This window comes from Botrytis porri, assembly GCF_014898465.1.
Source record: "Botrytis porri strain MUCL 3234 chromosome Unknown BPOR_019, whole genome shotgun sequence".
In the NCBI taxonomy this organism is placed as follows: domain Eukaryota; kingdom Fungi; phylum Ascomycota; class Leotiomycetes; order Helotiales; family Sclerotiniaceae; genus Botrytis; species Botrytis porri.
The window spans coordinates 422,409-440,666 of record NW_024066093.1 but is presented as its reverse complement, the minus strand read 5'-3'; the positions used below and the strand labels follow the sequence as shown (position 1 = coordinate 440,666).

Sequence of the window (18,258 nt, the reverse complement as noted above, 5' to 3'; positions counted from 1 at the left end):
ATTCTATATTTAATATGTGTTTTCTTTATAATTAATTATAAAAATTTATTCTAAAGAAGTATATATAATCTTAATTATTCAAGTGTTACGACGGCATCCAATATACCGCGTCACATGGTCAGGAAGTCACGTGATGGACCTAGAGGATCTAGGGGATCGAAGAATAAACATCTAGATCCATAGGATCCAGAGGATCCAGACAAGACAGAACTGTAGGTTCTGCAGAGCAGGAAGGTCTATATAAGAGAACAGATTTCATTACAATGTAGAGCTTCGTGCTCAAGAACAATCATTAGTTTCATTACTATAGTTACGAGAATTGCAACCAGTTACAACCTTATTGAATTCCTACTTGAAGTCTAGTCTAAACCACCTCGAGAGATCTCTAGACACTTCCACGTGACCCTAGAGGCAGCTCCCGTAACATCAAGCTATTGAATTAGATAAAAAATTATCAATTTGAAAGGTAGCTTAATTTTATTATATATTTCGAACTATATTAAATAATAGAATTTGAGGTAAATCTAATATAGTTGAAAGTTAATTAAAAAGTTATAATTTGATTGAATTAAAAGAGGAGATATTTATTTAATATATTTTTGATATGGATTTGAAAGGTTTTCTATTTAAATTTAAGAATGTGAAAGATATAATGAATTATATTTTCAAATTGAAGAATACGAAATGCATTGAGAAGCTTTGGGTATATTGATTTGTAAAGTATTGAATTGAATTAAAGATATATTTTAGTTATGTTTATGATTTTCAAAGAGTTTTTTATAAGAATTCTAAGCTTATTAAAGAATGGTTTTGATTAGTTGTAAATATATAAGCGAAATATAGCATTTTGGATGGAGATTTCTATAATTTCGATGAAATAGGCTTTATAATAAGAATTATATGTATAGTAATGATTATTAATACTGAGAGATATAGCAAAAGTAAATTTATATAACTAGGCAATTGAGAATGGGCTATAGCAATAATATATGAAAATGAAAAGGGCGAAACTATTCCCTCATTTCTAGTAATTCAGGGATAAGTTTATCTCTCTAATTGGTATATCGAAATCGATCTTTTTATAGAATGAGCTATTAAATCTATATCTAATAAATAAACAAATAATAAAACAGGTTTAAAACAATTGAAATATTTCGATAAGTATATTAAGAATTGAAGAAAGGGTAAATATCGAATGTTAATACTGAATAGGTATAAAAGTTACAAATTAATAGCTTTTCAAATATACTATAAAAAGAATGATATTATATATTTACATTTATTATTGTATTTAAGTTATTTAATTTAATTATTTAATATTAACTGTTTTAATAATCTAAAATGTTTATATGATAATTAAATTAATGGATTTATTAAGGTATATATTAATTATATTTTGAAGGTTAAATTCTTTATAGTTTTTAAAGTTGTATATAAGGAATCAATTACCTTTTAGAATATAAAATTAGAATTCTAAAGAACAAGTTTAATTCCATTTAATCTTGAAGCTGTATTCTCGAAATTAAATATTCGAATTTGTATATCTATTCTTTCTTTTTTTAATCTAGATTAATAAATCTCTCAAACCCTTTGTAATTCAATTAAAGCTCTTTTTTAATCAATATTAATTAAATCTCGAATAATTTGTTATTAAGTAAGCTTCTCTATATTTATATTTGAAATTGTATTAGTTTTAGTTAAAGGTATAAAAAGATTAGCTTATAAAAATACACTTTTAAATATAGAGAATTTGTTACGGAGGTACCCGCACCGCAACATGGATTATAAGATAAACCTAAGGCCTTGGTGTTGGAACCTACGAAAACAGCACTGTAGGGATAGTTGAATTGAAGGGTAACGAAAGATAGCGGTAACCAGATAAGTAATCAGTGATTAAAAGATAGGTACCTATCTTTTGTTGTTACCTACCCTACAGTGGGCACAGGGTAAGCAGCAGTCACAGGTCGGCTAGAGAGCACAGGTTAGATAAGCGGTGGCATCATTACCAGTCACGGGATGGACATCACGTGATCAAGAAACCGACTTGTCGAAATCGGCTTTACGGTAATCGACTTGTCGATTCATAAGGTACGAAGATCTATATAAGGGAATGGGTTTCATTATAATGTAGAGCTTCGTGCTCAAGAACAATCATTAGTTTCATTACTATAGTTACGAGAATTGCAACCAGTTACAACCTTATTGAATTCCTACTTGAAGTCTAGTCTAAACCACCTCGAGAGATCTCTAGACACTTCCACGTGACCCTAGAGGCAGCTCCCGTAACAGAATTGTATACTTTGAGTAGTAAATAAAGTATTAAGTAAATATTAATGTATAAAAAAACTTAATTATATTAAGGAGGAGTATTTATTGAATAAAAGGCTTTTAATATATTATTTTAGTAAAAGGTTGATATTTAGATTTAATATAATGAATATTAAAAAAGGGGAAATTCTAATGGGGAAGTATCTTTTAATTGATATTATAATAAATACAGAAAGATAGATTATAATACAAGAATCTATTAAAATAATATAATAAATCCTAAATTATTAGATTCTTAATAGTTTTAATCAATTGATTTAATTGTTATTGAATAATATAGCTTTGAAATGATAATTCGAGGTAAAAGTGATCAATCCATTGATATAATTGACCCACTGATAAACTATGTTAACGTAGTTTATTAGTACGTATATTACTTCTTTTATATATAAAATTCGTCTGTACGTAATCGTATAACTTCTTTATTTAAAAATAGAATTTTCTGAAAATTAAATATATAAATATTATTAATTTCTAATAATAAATTAAAAATTTAAATGATTATAGTAGTTATTATAAAAAGATTTTTTTTACAATAAAAATCATAACAATTTTAACTTTTTTTAAAATATAATAAGAATATTTAAATAAAAATTAGATCTTTGAATATTTAATTTTTTATTATTATCAAAATATAAATATTAAGAAAAGCTTGATTTTTATATATTTTTAAAGTAATATACGTACTAATATAATACACGTACTAATAAACTAGTTATATTAACTACTTTTTCTAATTATTGTTTTCAATCTACTTATATGTTACGGGAGCTGCCTCTAGGGTCACGTGGAAGTGTCTAGAGATCTCTCGAGGTGATTTAGATTAAATTTCAAGTAGGAATTTAATAAGGTTATAATTAATTACAATTCTCATAACTATAATAATAAGACTAATAATTATTCTTGAGTACAAAGCTCTACATTATAATGAAACCCATTCCCTTATATAAACCTTCTTGCTCAATATAATTAGTACAGCTCAATACTAATTTGTTTGTACTTTCATGGCTCAGTATCTATCCCGTTGAGGCAGACTGAGCCAACCACGTGACTTAGTGCCCAGTCCCGTGCCTATGTTGCGTTGTTCGTAACATTATATAGATAGCTGAATTATCTAATAGATTATTTAATACATCTTTCGAAAATTAAATCCTTAACTTTATTTGATATACTAAATATATTGAAAGCAGAATTATTCAATAGAATCTGTGATTTGATATTCAAACAGAAATCAAGAATTCGTTGTCAAAATGATTGGATTATTCGACGGATCTGACCGGATTTGTGCATCTAAACTAGCTCTAAAGGAAATTAGATATCTTGATGGGAGATCCGGAGGGGTGTTGATATGATTTGGGATGGGGATGATTGAATAGATAGATGGATTGGTGAGGGAGTGATTGAGTTTGTAGATGGATGAGTAGATAGATAGGTAGATAGATGAGTAAGGTAAGGTATATATCTAACAATCTCGAATTTTTCAAGTAGTTTATTATTCTCTTAATTCGACATAGTTAGATTAATAAGCGGATAATCAATATCGAAGACCTAGGTGAGTAAACCAAATGAAATCAGAAATTCCACTTAGAGTAAAGTTATAAGCTAGAATTAAATTGAGTTTATATTCCCCGTGGGGAGGAACAAAGATCGGAGAGTTTGGCTTGGAAGCGGGAGGGGATTAGCGGCTAGGGGTGGGATTTGTGTGGGTAGGTATGGGTGGGTATGGGTCTAGTCGAATTAATCTGTATATTTGACAGTGTACAGATTTATTGATTTTGGAAAGATGATATAATCTCATAACTTCTTAATAAAAGAGGAGATTGGTGATCTGGGAGATACAATGTTTCTTTAAGATTCGGAGTATGAATGAATAGGCGGGTACCTAGGTATGTTTTGTCAAGTTCTTCGCATGGGGATTAATTACTTCGAGATGACTTCACTGTCGTTTACTACACTACACTTCATTGTATCTCAATATTCTGAACTGCTTTCATTTTCTCCATTCATCAAGTATCAAAGATCTTGTAACAGTCTCAATTTCCTCATACTCATCAAAATCTGCTTCGAGTTCCTCCGCACGAACAACAAGAAAGTGAACAAACCTAATATATCCCAATATGATTCCCAACCCCATATCGTAACATGCCTTACTATCAAATTTGTCTCGTTAGGTAATGAATGAGAACTACAAGATGATGATTCGGATTTAGTTAATCACTATTACTTACCTACCTAGGTAGGATATTCAGGTGAATACAGTTAGTAGGTAGGTGACTGGAACATGTTTGATTGATTCTCATATTCATATCCTTCGAATTTCCGGTATACGTCTTCAAGTACATATGCTCACAAGTCAATCCAATACATCTCTCTAAACACACATTTAGCATACCATTCTCAGGAAAACTCCCTCAGTATCTCGGAACAAACACCACTTTATACCCAGACTCACTCATCACTCACCAGCCAACTCTAAAATGCTCCCCATCTCTATCCTCCTTCCCCTCTACATCTACCCCCTTCCTTTCGCCTGGAACTGGCTCTTAACAACCATCCCCCTCTACCCCTCTATAACATACACTCTCGTCATCAACCCATCCACCGGACCCGGTGCTTTCAATTCCTTCCCCGATTCTGTCTATATCGATGCCATTGCCTCTTTGAATGCATTCGATAATGTGAAGTTATTGGGATATGTAGATACGGCGTATATGCATCGATCTGTTGAGGATGTACTTGCTGAGGTAGAAACTTGTATGTATTTTTCTCCTTTCCTAATTCTGAATCTTGAGAATTGAATCTCGAGTCTCGAGTCTCGAATCCCAAATCTCCCATACTTCTTCATCTTCTCCTCTGTCCCTCACAACCACACAATCAAATCCACACACTAACATCCGCTCTCAACTAGACAACCACTGGCAAGCCAACCCCTCAAAAAACATCCACATGCACGGCATCTTCTTCGACGACTGCGTCTCCAACTGGAACAGCAGCACCGCTCAATTCATGTCTGCCATCGCTACCTTCACCCATCAAGCAAATCTCAGCGTAACATTTAATCCCGGTGTTCTTGCCGATCCCGCATTTTTCTCTCTCGCAGATAATATTTTGATGATTGAAGACACATATAATAATTCTGAAGCATTACCCAGTATCGAATCTAGTGAGTTTTTCTCTTCCTCTCTCCTTCCCTTTTCCTGAACTTTAAAGTTTTGAGTTATTATTCAGTAGGTAGTTAATCTACTAACAAATTCATAAAAATAGTTCCCCCAGACAAACGTTCCAAATCTTCAGTTATATTCCATCAATTCCCCGGCTCGGCAGCCGATCAATCGATTTTTGTTGGGGAAATTCTGAAAAAGGGGATTGATTCGCTATACATCACTACCAAGGATTATATTAGTCCAAGTGATCTCTGGACACAATTTCTTGCTGCTGTATCCGCAGATACAAGTTTTTCTTAAGAAAATGTATTTAGGAGAGAGGCGGTGAGATGAAGAAAGAAAGAAAGAAAGAAGAAAAATAATCATGAATGAATGATTGTGAACAATCATCAAAAAAGCATCATCAATAACTCAAATCACTAGTTTGGAAATCTGGTGTTTCCATCAAATGATTATTGATCATCAAAGAGATAAATGAGTAGATAAGCTCAGGTAGCATTCCTCTCTCTCACTAGCTAGTCATTAGATTCTCGATCGCCATTTCGATGAATAATATGTTTCATTCAAATCTAGATCTCTCAAGTCGTTGAAATGTTTCATGTGTAAGTGTTTTTTCATGGGATTCATTTGATATGTTTCACCATCGTAACATGGTGTAATATAAGAAATCTAATCAAATCAAATCAAATCATAATATCAGTAATCCAACTCTAACAGTCGGTCAACTAGTTTCTCGTTCCTGGGGAAAACTAATACTTCACTAGGATTAAAATTCCCGACGAGAAATGTATGATTATATCGTACGCTAGCACATCTATCCATACCCACCTACCTACCTATCTACCTAGTCGAGCTAACACAAAAGCTCATCAAGCACCAAGCGCATCGAACTTAAAATCATAACTCAAAAAAAAAAAACACTCTACTATATAACATTTCAGCCCTTGTCGTAATGTGATTGCGTCATGAGAAACATATTGAAATCAAATTATATCATGGTAGTATCTTAATTCTCTAGGGCCCTAGATAGTGTATGAATGAAAAAGTTAAAACTTTATCCGCAGGACAAAATTATTGGGAGACATGATTACGTTTCGATTTTATCGATAGTCGGGAACTTTGGGAAAGTATGGCTATAGCGAAAGTTGTTGGTGTATGCATGGAGATTGGAGTAGGGAGATGGCGAGGCAGATGGAGATGGGGTTGTGTGTGGATGGGTGGGATTGTGAATGTTGATGAGGATAGGAAATGAGATGAGGATGGAGATGTGGGGATTGCTGTGGAACTACTTGAGTAGGTAGGTATTAATGGAAGAGGAAATCTGGGGATGCGAAATTAAATGTTGGATATGTTTGTTGGATTTTTTGTGTATCTAGAGAATCGAAGTAAGAGGACTACCCTATAGCATAAAAATTGGAGCTCTTTTTCAGGAAGAAAGGGGGTTGAATCTAAGAAGCGATACAGGCTGGAGATGATGGGATGGGTAGGTTGGAGATGCTGATGATGGAATGGCCTGAGAAGTGGGTGTATGCGTTCTGGAATTTTAAGTCTGGGTATACATTCTGTTCTCCCGAGCTAGGTAGTTGTAGATTTTTTGTTTTATGAGTGATATATTTCGAGGGAGACGTAAGAGGATAGCAATATAGAGAAACTCCTCTGAAAAGCTGGATATTCGTTGCCAAGTTTTGCCGCTGATGGGAATTTCATTGCGGAGGCTCTTGGCATTTTTCTGAGACTTAGGTTTTGGAGACAGTGGCAGGATATGATACAAATCAGTTGAAGTGATTGAAAGTTAGAGATGAAACAAACATGGAAAGTGAGGGTTTCCTTTGAAGAAATTATTGCGATTTTCAGATTTCTCCTATTTATTCAATGATGTGGAGATGATGCTACTGCACTTTGCAATATCGAAGATTTTAATAAGATTGAGGATTTGCAGTATACTTGGAATCTAGAGAGGAATACTCCATGGAAAAGACCAAGGCAGATTTATGAACTCGAAATTTGCATATAGTTTTAAAAAACATAAGGGCGTACGAGAAAGAAGTCGCCAATTCCGCACTTCACTCTGCTATTTTCATTTTCCATCATATCAATACATATAGATTTTTCTCGCACCTGTTTCCAAGAAGTCACACTTTCATCAAAAGTAAAAACAAGAATAGAAGGATTTCCCCCAGCATCCAAACACAACTTTTCGTCAATCTGCCAGAGAGACATTGTCTCCTCCCTATCTCCCGCCCCGCCGGCCTTGCCCGCTTCACTAAACCCCACAACCGACCTTCCAAACTAACACCCTAATTGCCCACTGCACTATTGACCGCAGCTACAAATTGAGTCCACATCTTACTCTGACTCGTATATTCCACCGTCGTAATATACACCTCCGAAACCCCAGAAGCAACAATCGAGTTAACGGTATTAGCCTGCTGAGATTGAGAACCACTGAAGTCGTAAATAATGACCGAACTTTGCTCTTGTTGGGTGTTTGCGATTTTTTTCAACGAATCGCCTTTCTTGGAGGAATAGGCCGGATAGTCATCTTCAATCATAACAACTTTGTCGGCGATGGTGAAGAATTCGGGATCGGCGATGGTACCAGGGTTGAAGTGGACGGTGAGATTTAGAGCGTGAGCGTTTTCTGCAATGGTGGTCATGTAGCTGGAAGAGTCGGATGTCCATTCGTTGACTGCGTCGTCGAAGAAGATTCCATCGACGGCGATGTTTGCTTTAGTGTAGGTGGACCAGTATTTGTCTATTTTATGATTAGAATTTTCTCAGCTCATCTGTTTTTAGGAAGGTGTTACTCACAAGTCTCGACTTCTTGGTCAACCTCAGAAGTACTCTTGGCCATGTATTGGGTATCTACATATCCCAAAAGTTTGACGTTGTCATGCTTTGTCAAGTTGGTGATACCAGAGATGTATTCATCTTCTGGGTAGCCATTGAGATTTCCTGGTCCAGATTCTGGATTGACAATGACGGTGAATGCAAGAGAGGGGTAAGCTGCAATTGCATTGGTGGCCCAGGTCCAAGCACCTTGAGTAGGATAAAGGTAAAGAGGAAGAAGAATAGAAGTAGCGAGAACCATTTTGCGAGTTTGGAAGGAAGAAGTAAAAACGTGAGTAAATGTATGAATGAGTGTATATAAAATCAAAGAGTGTCCAGACTCTGGTAAGGATTGACAAGATCGTAGAGATCGAAAAGATTGAAAGAATTGAATATGGTAGAGAGCGACTGGAGAAAGAAAGAAGACTTATCGTGAGAAAAGATAATGGGGTACAAACCTCGAAGGAAAGTAGTCTTAATATATATAATGTGAATTGCAGTGTAGGTACTCGATGTGGGCCATGCTGATCTCCTTAATTTACATCACCCGCATTTTTTGGACGCGGGGAGAGTGGGCCAGGGCTGATTTGAGATTGATTAAATTGAACCTCTAGGCAGGCAGCCCCAAGAAAAAAAGATCTCCTTACAAACGCGCGGAAACCATTCATTCGTCGGGCATATTGATGTCTAGCCGCCCCCCCTTAGGGCTCTACTCACATCATATCCTTGGCTGTGGGTCGAAAGGATCTGAGTCTAAGCTTTGAATTCGCCGATTCAAGAACTTCAAAAATGAGGAACAGATAGAAATCTGATAGGATTTTGGAGTATTAATGTTTCAAGGGGGTATTTTCCATATTCCAATGGTTGTGTAGCCCAATTTAGTAATTCAGGAACTCCAATCACATTATGATCCGGCCAAAAAGCTTCTTGGCAAACAAAAGTGTTTCTTGTGCCACTGGTTGACATAGTACGAATGACTAAGAAAGATTAAGCAGAAGCCATTAATTGGTTATTGGCAAAGGATTTTGTTCGCGATGAAACAAACCATTCCATGCATGGCGCTTTCTAGATGGGGTGAAAGAATTCTTTCAACCATCTAGATCGTATAATCCTGCAGTAAGGTTACTACTCGAAGAACAAGTAAATGATCCAGGGGCAATTGACAGGAATTCTCATGGTACCTTAAAAGCAAACATGCACTGAACGAAAGTCTAGACGATTAATTGACATCAGATGAATTTCGGCGACACCTTTGGGATTCGAAAAATGATGCAATAATTAATTCCGATTCGTGTCCAACTTTAAAGTTATGTTCTATGTTCATATCCATATATTGTACTGCGTAATTCGTGCGACTTGTTGGGAGAAAGAAGATGGGATATTTTGACGACTCCTCAGATACTTTTGTCGTAAAATTATTCGAGTATATTAATTCTGGGAGATAGAAGATTATAGGGATATTAGAATGTGTCATGACAAATAAAAGCATTTGAAATAAGCACAATAAACACGTGGGGTAGGATTCCATCCCTGATGCCATCCCTCAGCTTCCTTCTCCCCCATGTAAATAAAGAGCAAGGGGAGGTACTTTCGCGGAGCGCCCGTTGGCTTCAGGAGAAATGAACCGGGCTCCGAGAAACTAATGCTCCGAGTAAAGCCGAGCTATGAGATGTCGAGGTAGATTTACACGAGTAAGGAAGGCACAGAGTCTGTTGGGGTTGATGGGCAGACAGGCAAATCCGACATGAGTGGTATAAACATCAATTTTGGGACCAGCGCCCAAGCCGATTTGATGATATGCAAAAGAAGGAAATTGCAAAGTATGCATATTAATAAATGTTGTGATTGAAATATCTTGAGGCATTTTCGAAGAAAGCAAAATGAACAAACAAGATACCTCAAATTATCCACTCGCAGACGACAGAATCTGTTGAAAGTTACACAACTCGCCAAACTACTGATTTCGATTTCGATCTCTGATAATGATTAGAGAGATCATGAGTCGTATCGAAAATATCCAGGAGGCTCATTGAAATAAACGCATATTTGGCAAGTGCTTACCTTCCTTTCGCGACGGGACGGCACGACTGTACAAGTTGTGTTTATCAGCAGTTATGGCGAATAAGCATGATAGATATATATCACCGATACTAAGACCCTAACATTGGCATGCGAACCATGGAAATTTTAATAAGCAGTCGATGTCGTAGGAAAATAGCGACGTCAAGATTCATACTATTTGAGAGTTTTCGTTCAGTTCGACACTTCGACTCGTGAGGTATCGGAAGTATCGAGAAGGTTCAGTATCTGCGAATAGCCCAGGAAAGATGCATCGGCTAGGGATGAACCAAAGCAGCTAAAGTCGGCATTTGCAAGACGTTATATACTGAATGATGAGACTTTTCGTTATGATCATCCATCAAGTACAGATCCACTATTCACACTTGTATAGAGTACTCGAAAAGCAAGATTAATGCTAGAGTAGGAGAATCGTCGGGTTCAAAGCTTTTTAGTAGCCATGGGACTTGAGATCAAATTCCGACGTAGGGAAGAAGATGGTAACTTCTGATGACGCAGAGTAGAGTTCTTTTCCCTTCGCAAGGCTTCCAATGGAAACATGGAGGAACATTTTAGAAATGCTAATAGGACCAGCCATCCATGACTATCATCCACCGACAGATTTTCGTGTGTCTTCATTTCATAATAATACATATCAAAAGCACTGCTCTCCGAAGTATAGATTGTAGAGACCCGGTGATATTGCTTCGATCTTATGGGACTTGTAAGTTGATCAACGCGTCATTGTAATGATATCCTAGAAGTTGTGGGTAACGAGACCTTCTTAGCTGCCGGCGAATTTCTTCTATCAAGACTCCGAGAGCTCAGGTTGGAGGTTGTTCGGTCGAGCGAGGCACAGGTAGAAAGATGGGTGGGAGAGATCTGAAAAATTGACGCGATTTGTGTAGATCCCTCGAAGGTCAACATCTATCGCGCAAACACGACTCAATTAGGATATATAAATAAAGGCAATTGTGTATAGAAGTGTGACAATCACTACCCACCATAAAATATGAAAATGAATGGGTAGTCGTGGGTCGCGATCTTTTGGCGTGTTGTAAAGAGGAAGAATAAAAGTAAAGTACTACGCGACGCGATCATACCTGGGTCTAACTATTTTGGGAAAGAGGGGGTCAATACTCCGTAACCACGCTAGGCTCATTTAACCTCATCACCACCGCCGAGTCCCATACAATCGTTGTCTAAAGTGCTAGCCATCTATGCTTCTACGAGTATTCGCTCTGCAAACATCGAATCAAAAGATCTTTTGAAAGAGTGCACCAGGAATGACCTTCTGACTTATCTCCTACACTACATCAATGCCCTGCGACATGAGCCAAGTTATATTATTAGATGAAGTGACACTGGCAACTCTTCAGACAATTTATCTTGAGGAAGAAAGTAAACACGCGAAATGTTATATTCCCCACAAGCAGAAGAACGACGCTGCGAGATATTTCAATGTGGCAGGAGTTCCTTCGAAATGATTCATTGCTAACGCGATCGGTGGTTATCACTTTGTATCCAGATTTGCAATGAGTCCCCCGTTTGATTTCATATCCACGAGCTTCTTGATTCAACACAAAATCTATAATTACACCTCGCCCGCAAGCCGCCAACATTAGCTTCAACGTAATTGCAACAATAAAAGAACAATAAAAATAGCAATTAAAAATTAAAGTGGCCGCAAGCAAAGCAAATTCTCCATCATCTCTTCATATCTCGTGAGTGAATGTACAGATTTTTAGATACTCCAAGCATCCCGTCGCAATCCGGTTGTGAAGAACGCAAAAATAATTCACCATCTTAGAAACGCCTTGACCATGCAAAACCATTGATATCAAGTGAGCGAACCATGAGCGCTTTTCCAGTACCTCGAGGTATCAAGTTAAAATATATAAGGTATTCCGAGAACTTATATTCTGAATCGATTTCGTGTCAGGAAATCCGAAACCCACTCGTGGCTATTGTCCCCGTAGAATTCATGGGTATGCGAACTCCTGAATTCGCTTTAAAGAAACACTTCGAGTTCATCTCTGGATGATTTGGAGAAAACTGTATCCAAGTAGCTGCCAAGCACTGTCGATTGTTATATTGTGCGCATGATTCCAGACAATTATTCAGGGTAGGAGTAGTGACGTTGGTTAGTTCGATATCTTCTCCTGGTGAAGAAGTCAAGTCGATAGCACAAGCTATACGAAACTCTGTACTTGGTACAGGTGTTGTGTAGGTGGTGTTGTTGACGTTGGGACAGCCAGCCGAGTCTACAAATTCTGTGACTGTTGGAGCACATCCTGAAAATGTTCCTGTTGATTCGGATTTGGAGGTCTTGCTGGAAACACTTGTAATCAGTTTTGTCCTTTCTTATTGTCGTATGCAGAAATACCTCGAGGGGTTGTTATGCTTCCCAATCCATCCTCCAATGCCACCACCAATACCCCCTCCGATTAAGAAAGACACCACAGCTATAAAGAAAATTGGTACCAGCCCGAATTTTTTCTTTTCTTTTGGAGGTGGTAGATAACGCGCAAGATCGTATGCTCTTTTCGGTGGAGGAAATGAGACTTCTTGGAGCGGAATATTATCACATTGTTTACTTAGTGGCGATATTATATGATTCGAGGCTCTTCTCACGGAGTATGAACGAACGAAATATTTATCGGGCGAGGTTGATAAGTACGGAGATTGTTCCTTGGGAACAACTTCTGGCGCCTCACTTGATATGTGCAAGGGTCTAATTTGGTACACCATTTTGGCGATTTGATGATGACATTCAAATTGTGTTAACGAAGGACTGACAGGAATTGCATGGTTGAAAATCAGGAATAAAGATAGATTACATGGGAATGCTTCACTTGTACTTGTATCCAGTTCTAGCTTTTGTCTAGAACCATTTTTCGAAATAGCAAACTTCCATCTATCGGTTCTGGGGCGCAGTTGCGCAAGAATCAATATATATCCTGCAGATACTCTGCAGCGTGGTTGTTTTTATACGCAACGTGATTGGTGTCAACTGTTTAAAGATTGCGCCACATTGACAGAGTGCAAATCAGGAACCAGATCATTGCAAGGATTTGCTGAAGGATGTGCTTATTTAGTAAAAGCTTGCCAAATATGGTAGACGCGAAGCGACCCTACCACATGGAGGGGAAGAATGATCTTCACTTGAAGATCTGTAGCAGCTATGAGCCTCCATAGAATGAAACAATCACTCATGAACCCACGAGGCTAAATAGATGTGCTGGCTTCCATAGGGCGAATGCATCTTCTCATCTGTCACGAGATAAAGCAGACTCTGAATTCACACCGAGTTCGGCTGTACCAACCGTGAATGAAGCCAGAATTTTTCCAATGTGTAGTGAGGTTGGGTAAATAAATCATCAAGTATGAAAGATTTCAGAATGAGGATTCTTCACCGCTTTATGTATCTGCGTCGGCGGAAAATGTTTGGTCGGCGCCAAAAGTAAGCGCTCAGATACACGTGTGCGCTAGCTCTATCTTTTCTCATCGCGTCTTCATTGTTTGATCAGATACATACTCTTATTAACCCTGAGATTTTCTGTTATTGATAGAAGAGCTTCTATTTTTGACTGCAAACATGTGAACGCAAAAAGGCGAACCACCTCAAAACAAAAAAGCGTTTGGCGATTAACCTCGCTACCGTATATTGCAAAGCAACCACCCGAATTCTCTATTGAAGAATACTTGGCCTGTAACATAATCCATAGTTGAAATGTGACTGTCAAATGTTTTCCTTTCAGAAAACATACAAGAATGTACAAAATCGGATGAAAGTCAGCCTTTCGGCCTGTTTTGCTGCATAAGCAGCTCGGAATTCCGAGCTAATTGGGAATTGAGATCACCGCATGCATTTTATCCATATTCTCCTTCTTCTCATCAAAAAGTTTTTCACAAGTAACAACTCAATCTCCGCCGCGAAGACATGGAACTAGATACTATGGAAGGAAAGCCGGGCTGCCTGTCTTGTGGAGCTAAGTTCAACCACCGTAAGTCACGAGACTTTCTCAATCCATTTACGTTGACGTTGAAACCTTACAACATCGCAGAATCATCGCTCAGTCGTCATTTGAAAAACCAGTGTAACAAAAATCTATCACGAAGGCGTAAGGCTTGTCGTCAATGTGTTACACATAAAACAAGGTGTAGCTTAAAACGGCCTACTTGCTCACGATGTCATGCGCGTAATATTCCCTGCGAATACGCTATTCCTGAGAACCTGAACACTCCGGCGAATGTGAGACACGACCTTTTAGAAATTGAGAAGAATCCGACAAGCACCACGCTTTCAGATATCTCACCTACATTTCGACCACAATTTTTACAGTCAACGTTTGATCCTAATCTATTCGACACCTTTTTCTCGGATGCAGGAAACTGGTCTTCAATGCCACCATTAGATCTTGATTTATATCCGCAAAATATGGATCACTCAGGGCTGCTATCTTTTGGCCGTGAAGACGGAAGTATTTCCGAGCCTGGCCGACTCGACAACGTTCCTTCTATTGAGCTTCCACCGTCTACAGAATCAAAATCGGTTGCTTTAGCAAATCACAGCATGGAACTTATATTCCGTGTTTTTCGTACTTGGCCTCAGATGCTGGCTGAGGGATTCCAACTACCTCCAATATTCCATTCCACACATTTTGCTCAGCTTGATGTTTTGCCCCGGCCATTGGCGACTTGCACAACTTTAGTCAAAATGTGGCATGGACAAAGCGTTGGAGCTGAAGAGATTGTGAGGAAGACAATAATTTCAGAGTTGAATCTTATTGTCGATCAAGTAAGTCTTATGCACATCTTTGTACGAGACCGTCTAATTGGTCGCCTAAAATAGCCAGAAGAACTTGACGAAACGATGCTTTTAGCAGTTCTACAAGCTGTAGTGATATATTCCATTATCCTCCTCTCACCATCAAGAGCCCCACAAAACTCAGCAGATGATAACGAAATCGTCTTTCAAAAAGTCGAGTCACTTGTGTGGCACGTTGTGCGTGATGGCCTTTTCTTTAAAGAAGAAAGAGCACAGACACGACCGTGTTGGGAAGCTTGGATACATGTTGCATCCAAACGTAGAGCAGTGCTTACTTTATATCTTCTTCATTGGGCATACTCGGTGTTGCACAAAGTTCAATGTTTTGACTGTAAAGACCTTGGGTTTATGCCTGCACCGGCCCCAAAGGCACTCTGGCAAGCAAACACTGAACAAGAGTGGAACACAAAATACATCCATTGGCTTTCGAGATGGAGTGGTCGAATTTACCTTCAAGCCGAGATTGGAGATATCCTGCCCGGTACTACTTTGAATAATAGAGCAGAGAAGTGGTTTGGAGAGGTTGATGAGTTTGGATTTATTATGGCTTCAATCGGTAAGTCACCAACAAAAATCTGACATTTTACTACACTAACATTTCTGAAGTCAACGCTACAGAATTTGACCCACCATCACTCAAAGTCTTAATCCAGTAATCATATATAATACTTGGGACAATGCATCATATTCTCAATTTCTATAGAGGAAATTCTAACGCGTAGATAAAATTTCTATACATTTGATTTCAGGACCTCGTTGCTCCATCTAATTTCCCAACATTTGCCACCATTTAATACTTAGAACCAACTGACTTCGCGATCTTCGTTCTATGTCAGTCAAGTTCGATCACCTGTGATAAAGTGGAACTTACTTGGGCAAATAACCACTCCGCTCATAGACTCGAATTTTTCTCAAGCCTTTAGGCTGGCTGCCCACCCCTCCAAGTCCATGTTGAATATAGAGACATCACCCCTCGGAACACCCATCATGGTAGTCAATCGATGATCAATCAGCCACTTCACATTTACCCCCTCAGTCACCTTCACAAGTTTATCGAGATATCTGGCTTCGGCAAAAAACGACTTGTCGTCGGCAAAGTGGCTTGCTGTGACGTACGTGGTAGCTTCAGCCGTGTTATCTCCAGTGAGCCGAATCACTTGTGTGCTCAAGCTATGGAAAGTACTGACGTGCCCGATAGTCTTCTGCAATTGCTGGATTACAGTGGCAATGCCATTCATCAGACCGAGAGAACCTGTATAATCCGCTACACAGTCTTTTGTAAATGAATTGCGAAGATTCTCAAAGGTGTTCATGTCGAATGAAATTGCAACGTTTGCGATTGCATTTCTGATGAGTTCGTGATCGGACGTGATAGTATCCATTGCTATGATATGAGATGTGATGAGAGGACGTCTGTATAGAATTTGTTGGCCTTTTGACATGTGTGAAGTAGAGCGTGAAGTGATGTAGAGAAGAATATTGATATTTGCCTGATTGATTGCAATTCAAACATAGGTTAACATCAGAAAGTCTTTTGTCTTATATATTTGCTCATGATCATCTATTTCCCTAATCGTAGTATACAGTCATCAATTCTGAAATATTGATTATCAATGCTTGAAAGAAGTTGACATGACGATATCATCTCCCAAATGATAGATCAGCAATCTGGAATCCGGAGTTCTCTGTTTTACAAAGATTCCCGAATTGAACAATATCCTAACAAACTGCAAATCACTACCTCCAGATCGGTGGAGTAGTTAAGAGAAGGAGATAGGGAATTTATGGGCTCCCATTTAATCAACATGCATATTTAGATATAGAAGCTTTGGTGTTGATTCACAGCAAAAAGATTTATGGGATATCTCTCGTTCGTTTTCATTTCTAGCGATGAGAAAAACTACTCAAATCCTTCAAATTACATCCTGGAAAGCCATTACATTAATGACAAAATTAAGCTAAGTATCTCGATTATACAAACAACTATTCATTTAGACATCAGAGATCCACGATCTCAGAGCCCGGTATAGTGAGAACAAACTCCTTCCCAAATACTTCAACGGGTGTCTGAAAGCCTGGTATAGCCTGATGATCCATCACTCGCTTCGCAGCTTGTACCGATGCCATTGAGGTAAAGGTATAGCCATTGACTATATGAAGAGCAGCTTTTCGTATAACCCCGTCTTCAGATGTGACACTCACTGCTGCATGATATGGTGTTATCTTCCTCTCCGCGGCCGTCGGACCCTCCGGCAACAAAGCAAGATCTCCAGTCGGAAAGGTCGCATCAGAGATGTTTACATATGTTGCAATATTAAGCACATTTGTAGATTTCCGTATAGTCAGAAGATCAGGAAATGTCACCGGAACCGACGTAACAATTCCACTTCCATCATCGAAATCGAACTCCGCCGTGTTGCTAACATCTTGTCCAACCAATGATCCGTCTACAAGCTGAAGACACTGGCTTGTTATACTCTCTGCTGCGCTTTTTGCTGATCCTCGTGATATCGTTCCAGCGATACGCAAGGCAATTTCGATTTTGATCGGGGTTTTGACTTTCTCGATAACATGAGTAGCGAGACAACCTAACATCACGACGCTTCCTCCACATCCGGGCATAAGCATAATGTTGGCATCTTTTGCATCTTTGTCATGCTTCTGCGCGTGTTGGTAACTGTCTAATTCTGCTGCGATATCGAGGTAATGCACTTTATTTCGGATGCATGCTTCGATAAGCGGTTTGGAAGTGTGCGCGAAGGGACCGGCGCAGTTGAGGAGAACGGAAGATTCTCTTAGTATTGAATCGGTTAAATCATGTTGAGTGACATCGAAGACTGAATAAGAGACGTTGAGTAGAAGTGCTAGGCTCTTGAGCTTATGCTCTGTCCTGCCGGCAATTGAGAAGTCGAGGTTGAGACTTTTTGCATATTCGCTAGCTAATCGACCGGAGTACCCTGTTGCGCCATATATGATGAGTGGTGCCATGCTTTTTATTTTATTCTTCTTGTTGAAAAGCTGTGTGTAATGTTTGAGAGATATGGTCTC

At 38.4% G+C, this 18,258-nt stretch overlaps 6 protein-coding genes across 6 annotated transcripts; 2 read left to right on the top strand and 4 right to left on the bottom strand.

Moving 5' to 3' along the window:
* Positions 1-4,805: 4,805 nt before the first annotated feature.
* On the top strand, positions 4,806-5,792 carry EAF01_011075 (uncharacterized protein; the record flags this gene model as incomplete). Its single annotated transcript, XM_038919332.1, has 3 exons — positions 4,806-5,082; positions 5,237-5,491; positions 5,593-5,792. 3 exons carry the CDS (start codon positions 4,806-4,808, stop codon positions 5,790-5,792), a joined length of 732 nt encoding a protein of 243 aa, XP_038765203.1.
* A 1,997-nt stretch (positions 5,793-7,789) lies between these two features.
* EAF01_011074 (uncharacterized protein) lies at positions 7,790-8,583 on the bottom strand (the record flags this gene model as incomplete). Its single annotated transcript, XM_038919331.1, has 2 exons — positions 7,790-8,247; positions 8,304-8,583. 2 exons carry the CDS (start codon positions 8,581-8,583, stop codon positions 7,790-7,792), a joined length of 738 nt encoding a protein of 245 aa, XP_038765202.1.
* A 3,734-nt stretch (positions 8,584-12,317) lies between these two features.
* EAF01_011073 (uncharacterized protein) lies at positions 12,318-13,130 on the bottom strand (the record flags this gene model as incomplete). Its single annotated transcript, XM_038919330.1, has 2 exons — positions 12,318-12,711; positions 12,766-13,130. 2 exons carry the CDS (start codon positions 13,128-13,130, stop codon positions 12,318-12,320), a joined length of 759 nt encoding a protein of 252 aa, XP_038765201.1.
* A 1,192-nt stretch (positions 13,131-14,322) lies between these two features.
* Positions 14,323-15,866, top strand: EAF01_011072 (uncharacterized protein; the record flags this gene model as incomplete). The annotated part of the gene is made up of 4 exons (XM_038919329.1): positions 14,323-14,386; positions 14,447-15,180; positions 15,235-15,766; positions 15,817-15,866. The coding sequence occupies 4 exons, from the start codon at positions 14,323-14,325 to the stop codon at positions 15,864-15,866; spliced, it is 1,380 nt and encodes a 459-aa protein (XP_038765200.1).
* A 255-nt stretch (positions 15,867-16,121) lies between these two features.
* On the bottom strand, positions 16,122-16,592 carry EAF01_011071 (uncharacterized protein; the record flags this gene model as incomplete). Its single annotated transcript, XM_038919328.1, has 1 exon — positions 16,122-16,592. The coding sequence occupies one exon, from the start codon at positions 16,590-16,592 to the stop codon at positions 16,122-16,124; it is 471 nt and encodes a 156-aa protein (XP_038765199.1).
* A 616-nt stretch (positions 16,593-17,208) lies between these two features.
* Positions 17,209-18,198, bottom strand: EAF01_011070 (uncharacterized protein; the record flags this gene model as incomplete). Its single annotated transcript, XM_038919327.1, has 1 exon — positions 17,209-18,198. The coding sequence occupies one exon, from the start codon at positions 18,196-18,198 to the stop codon at positions 17,209-17,211; it is 990 nt and encodes a 329-aa protein (XP_038765198.1).
* Positions 18,199-18,258: the final 60 nt, after the last annotated feature.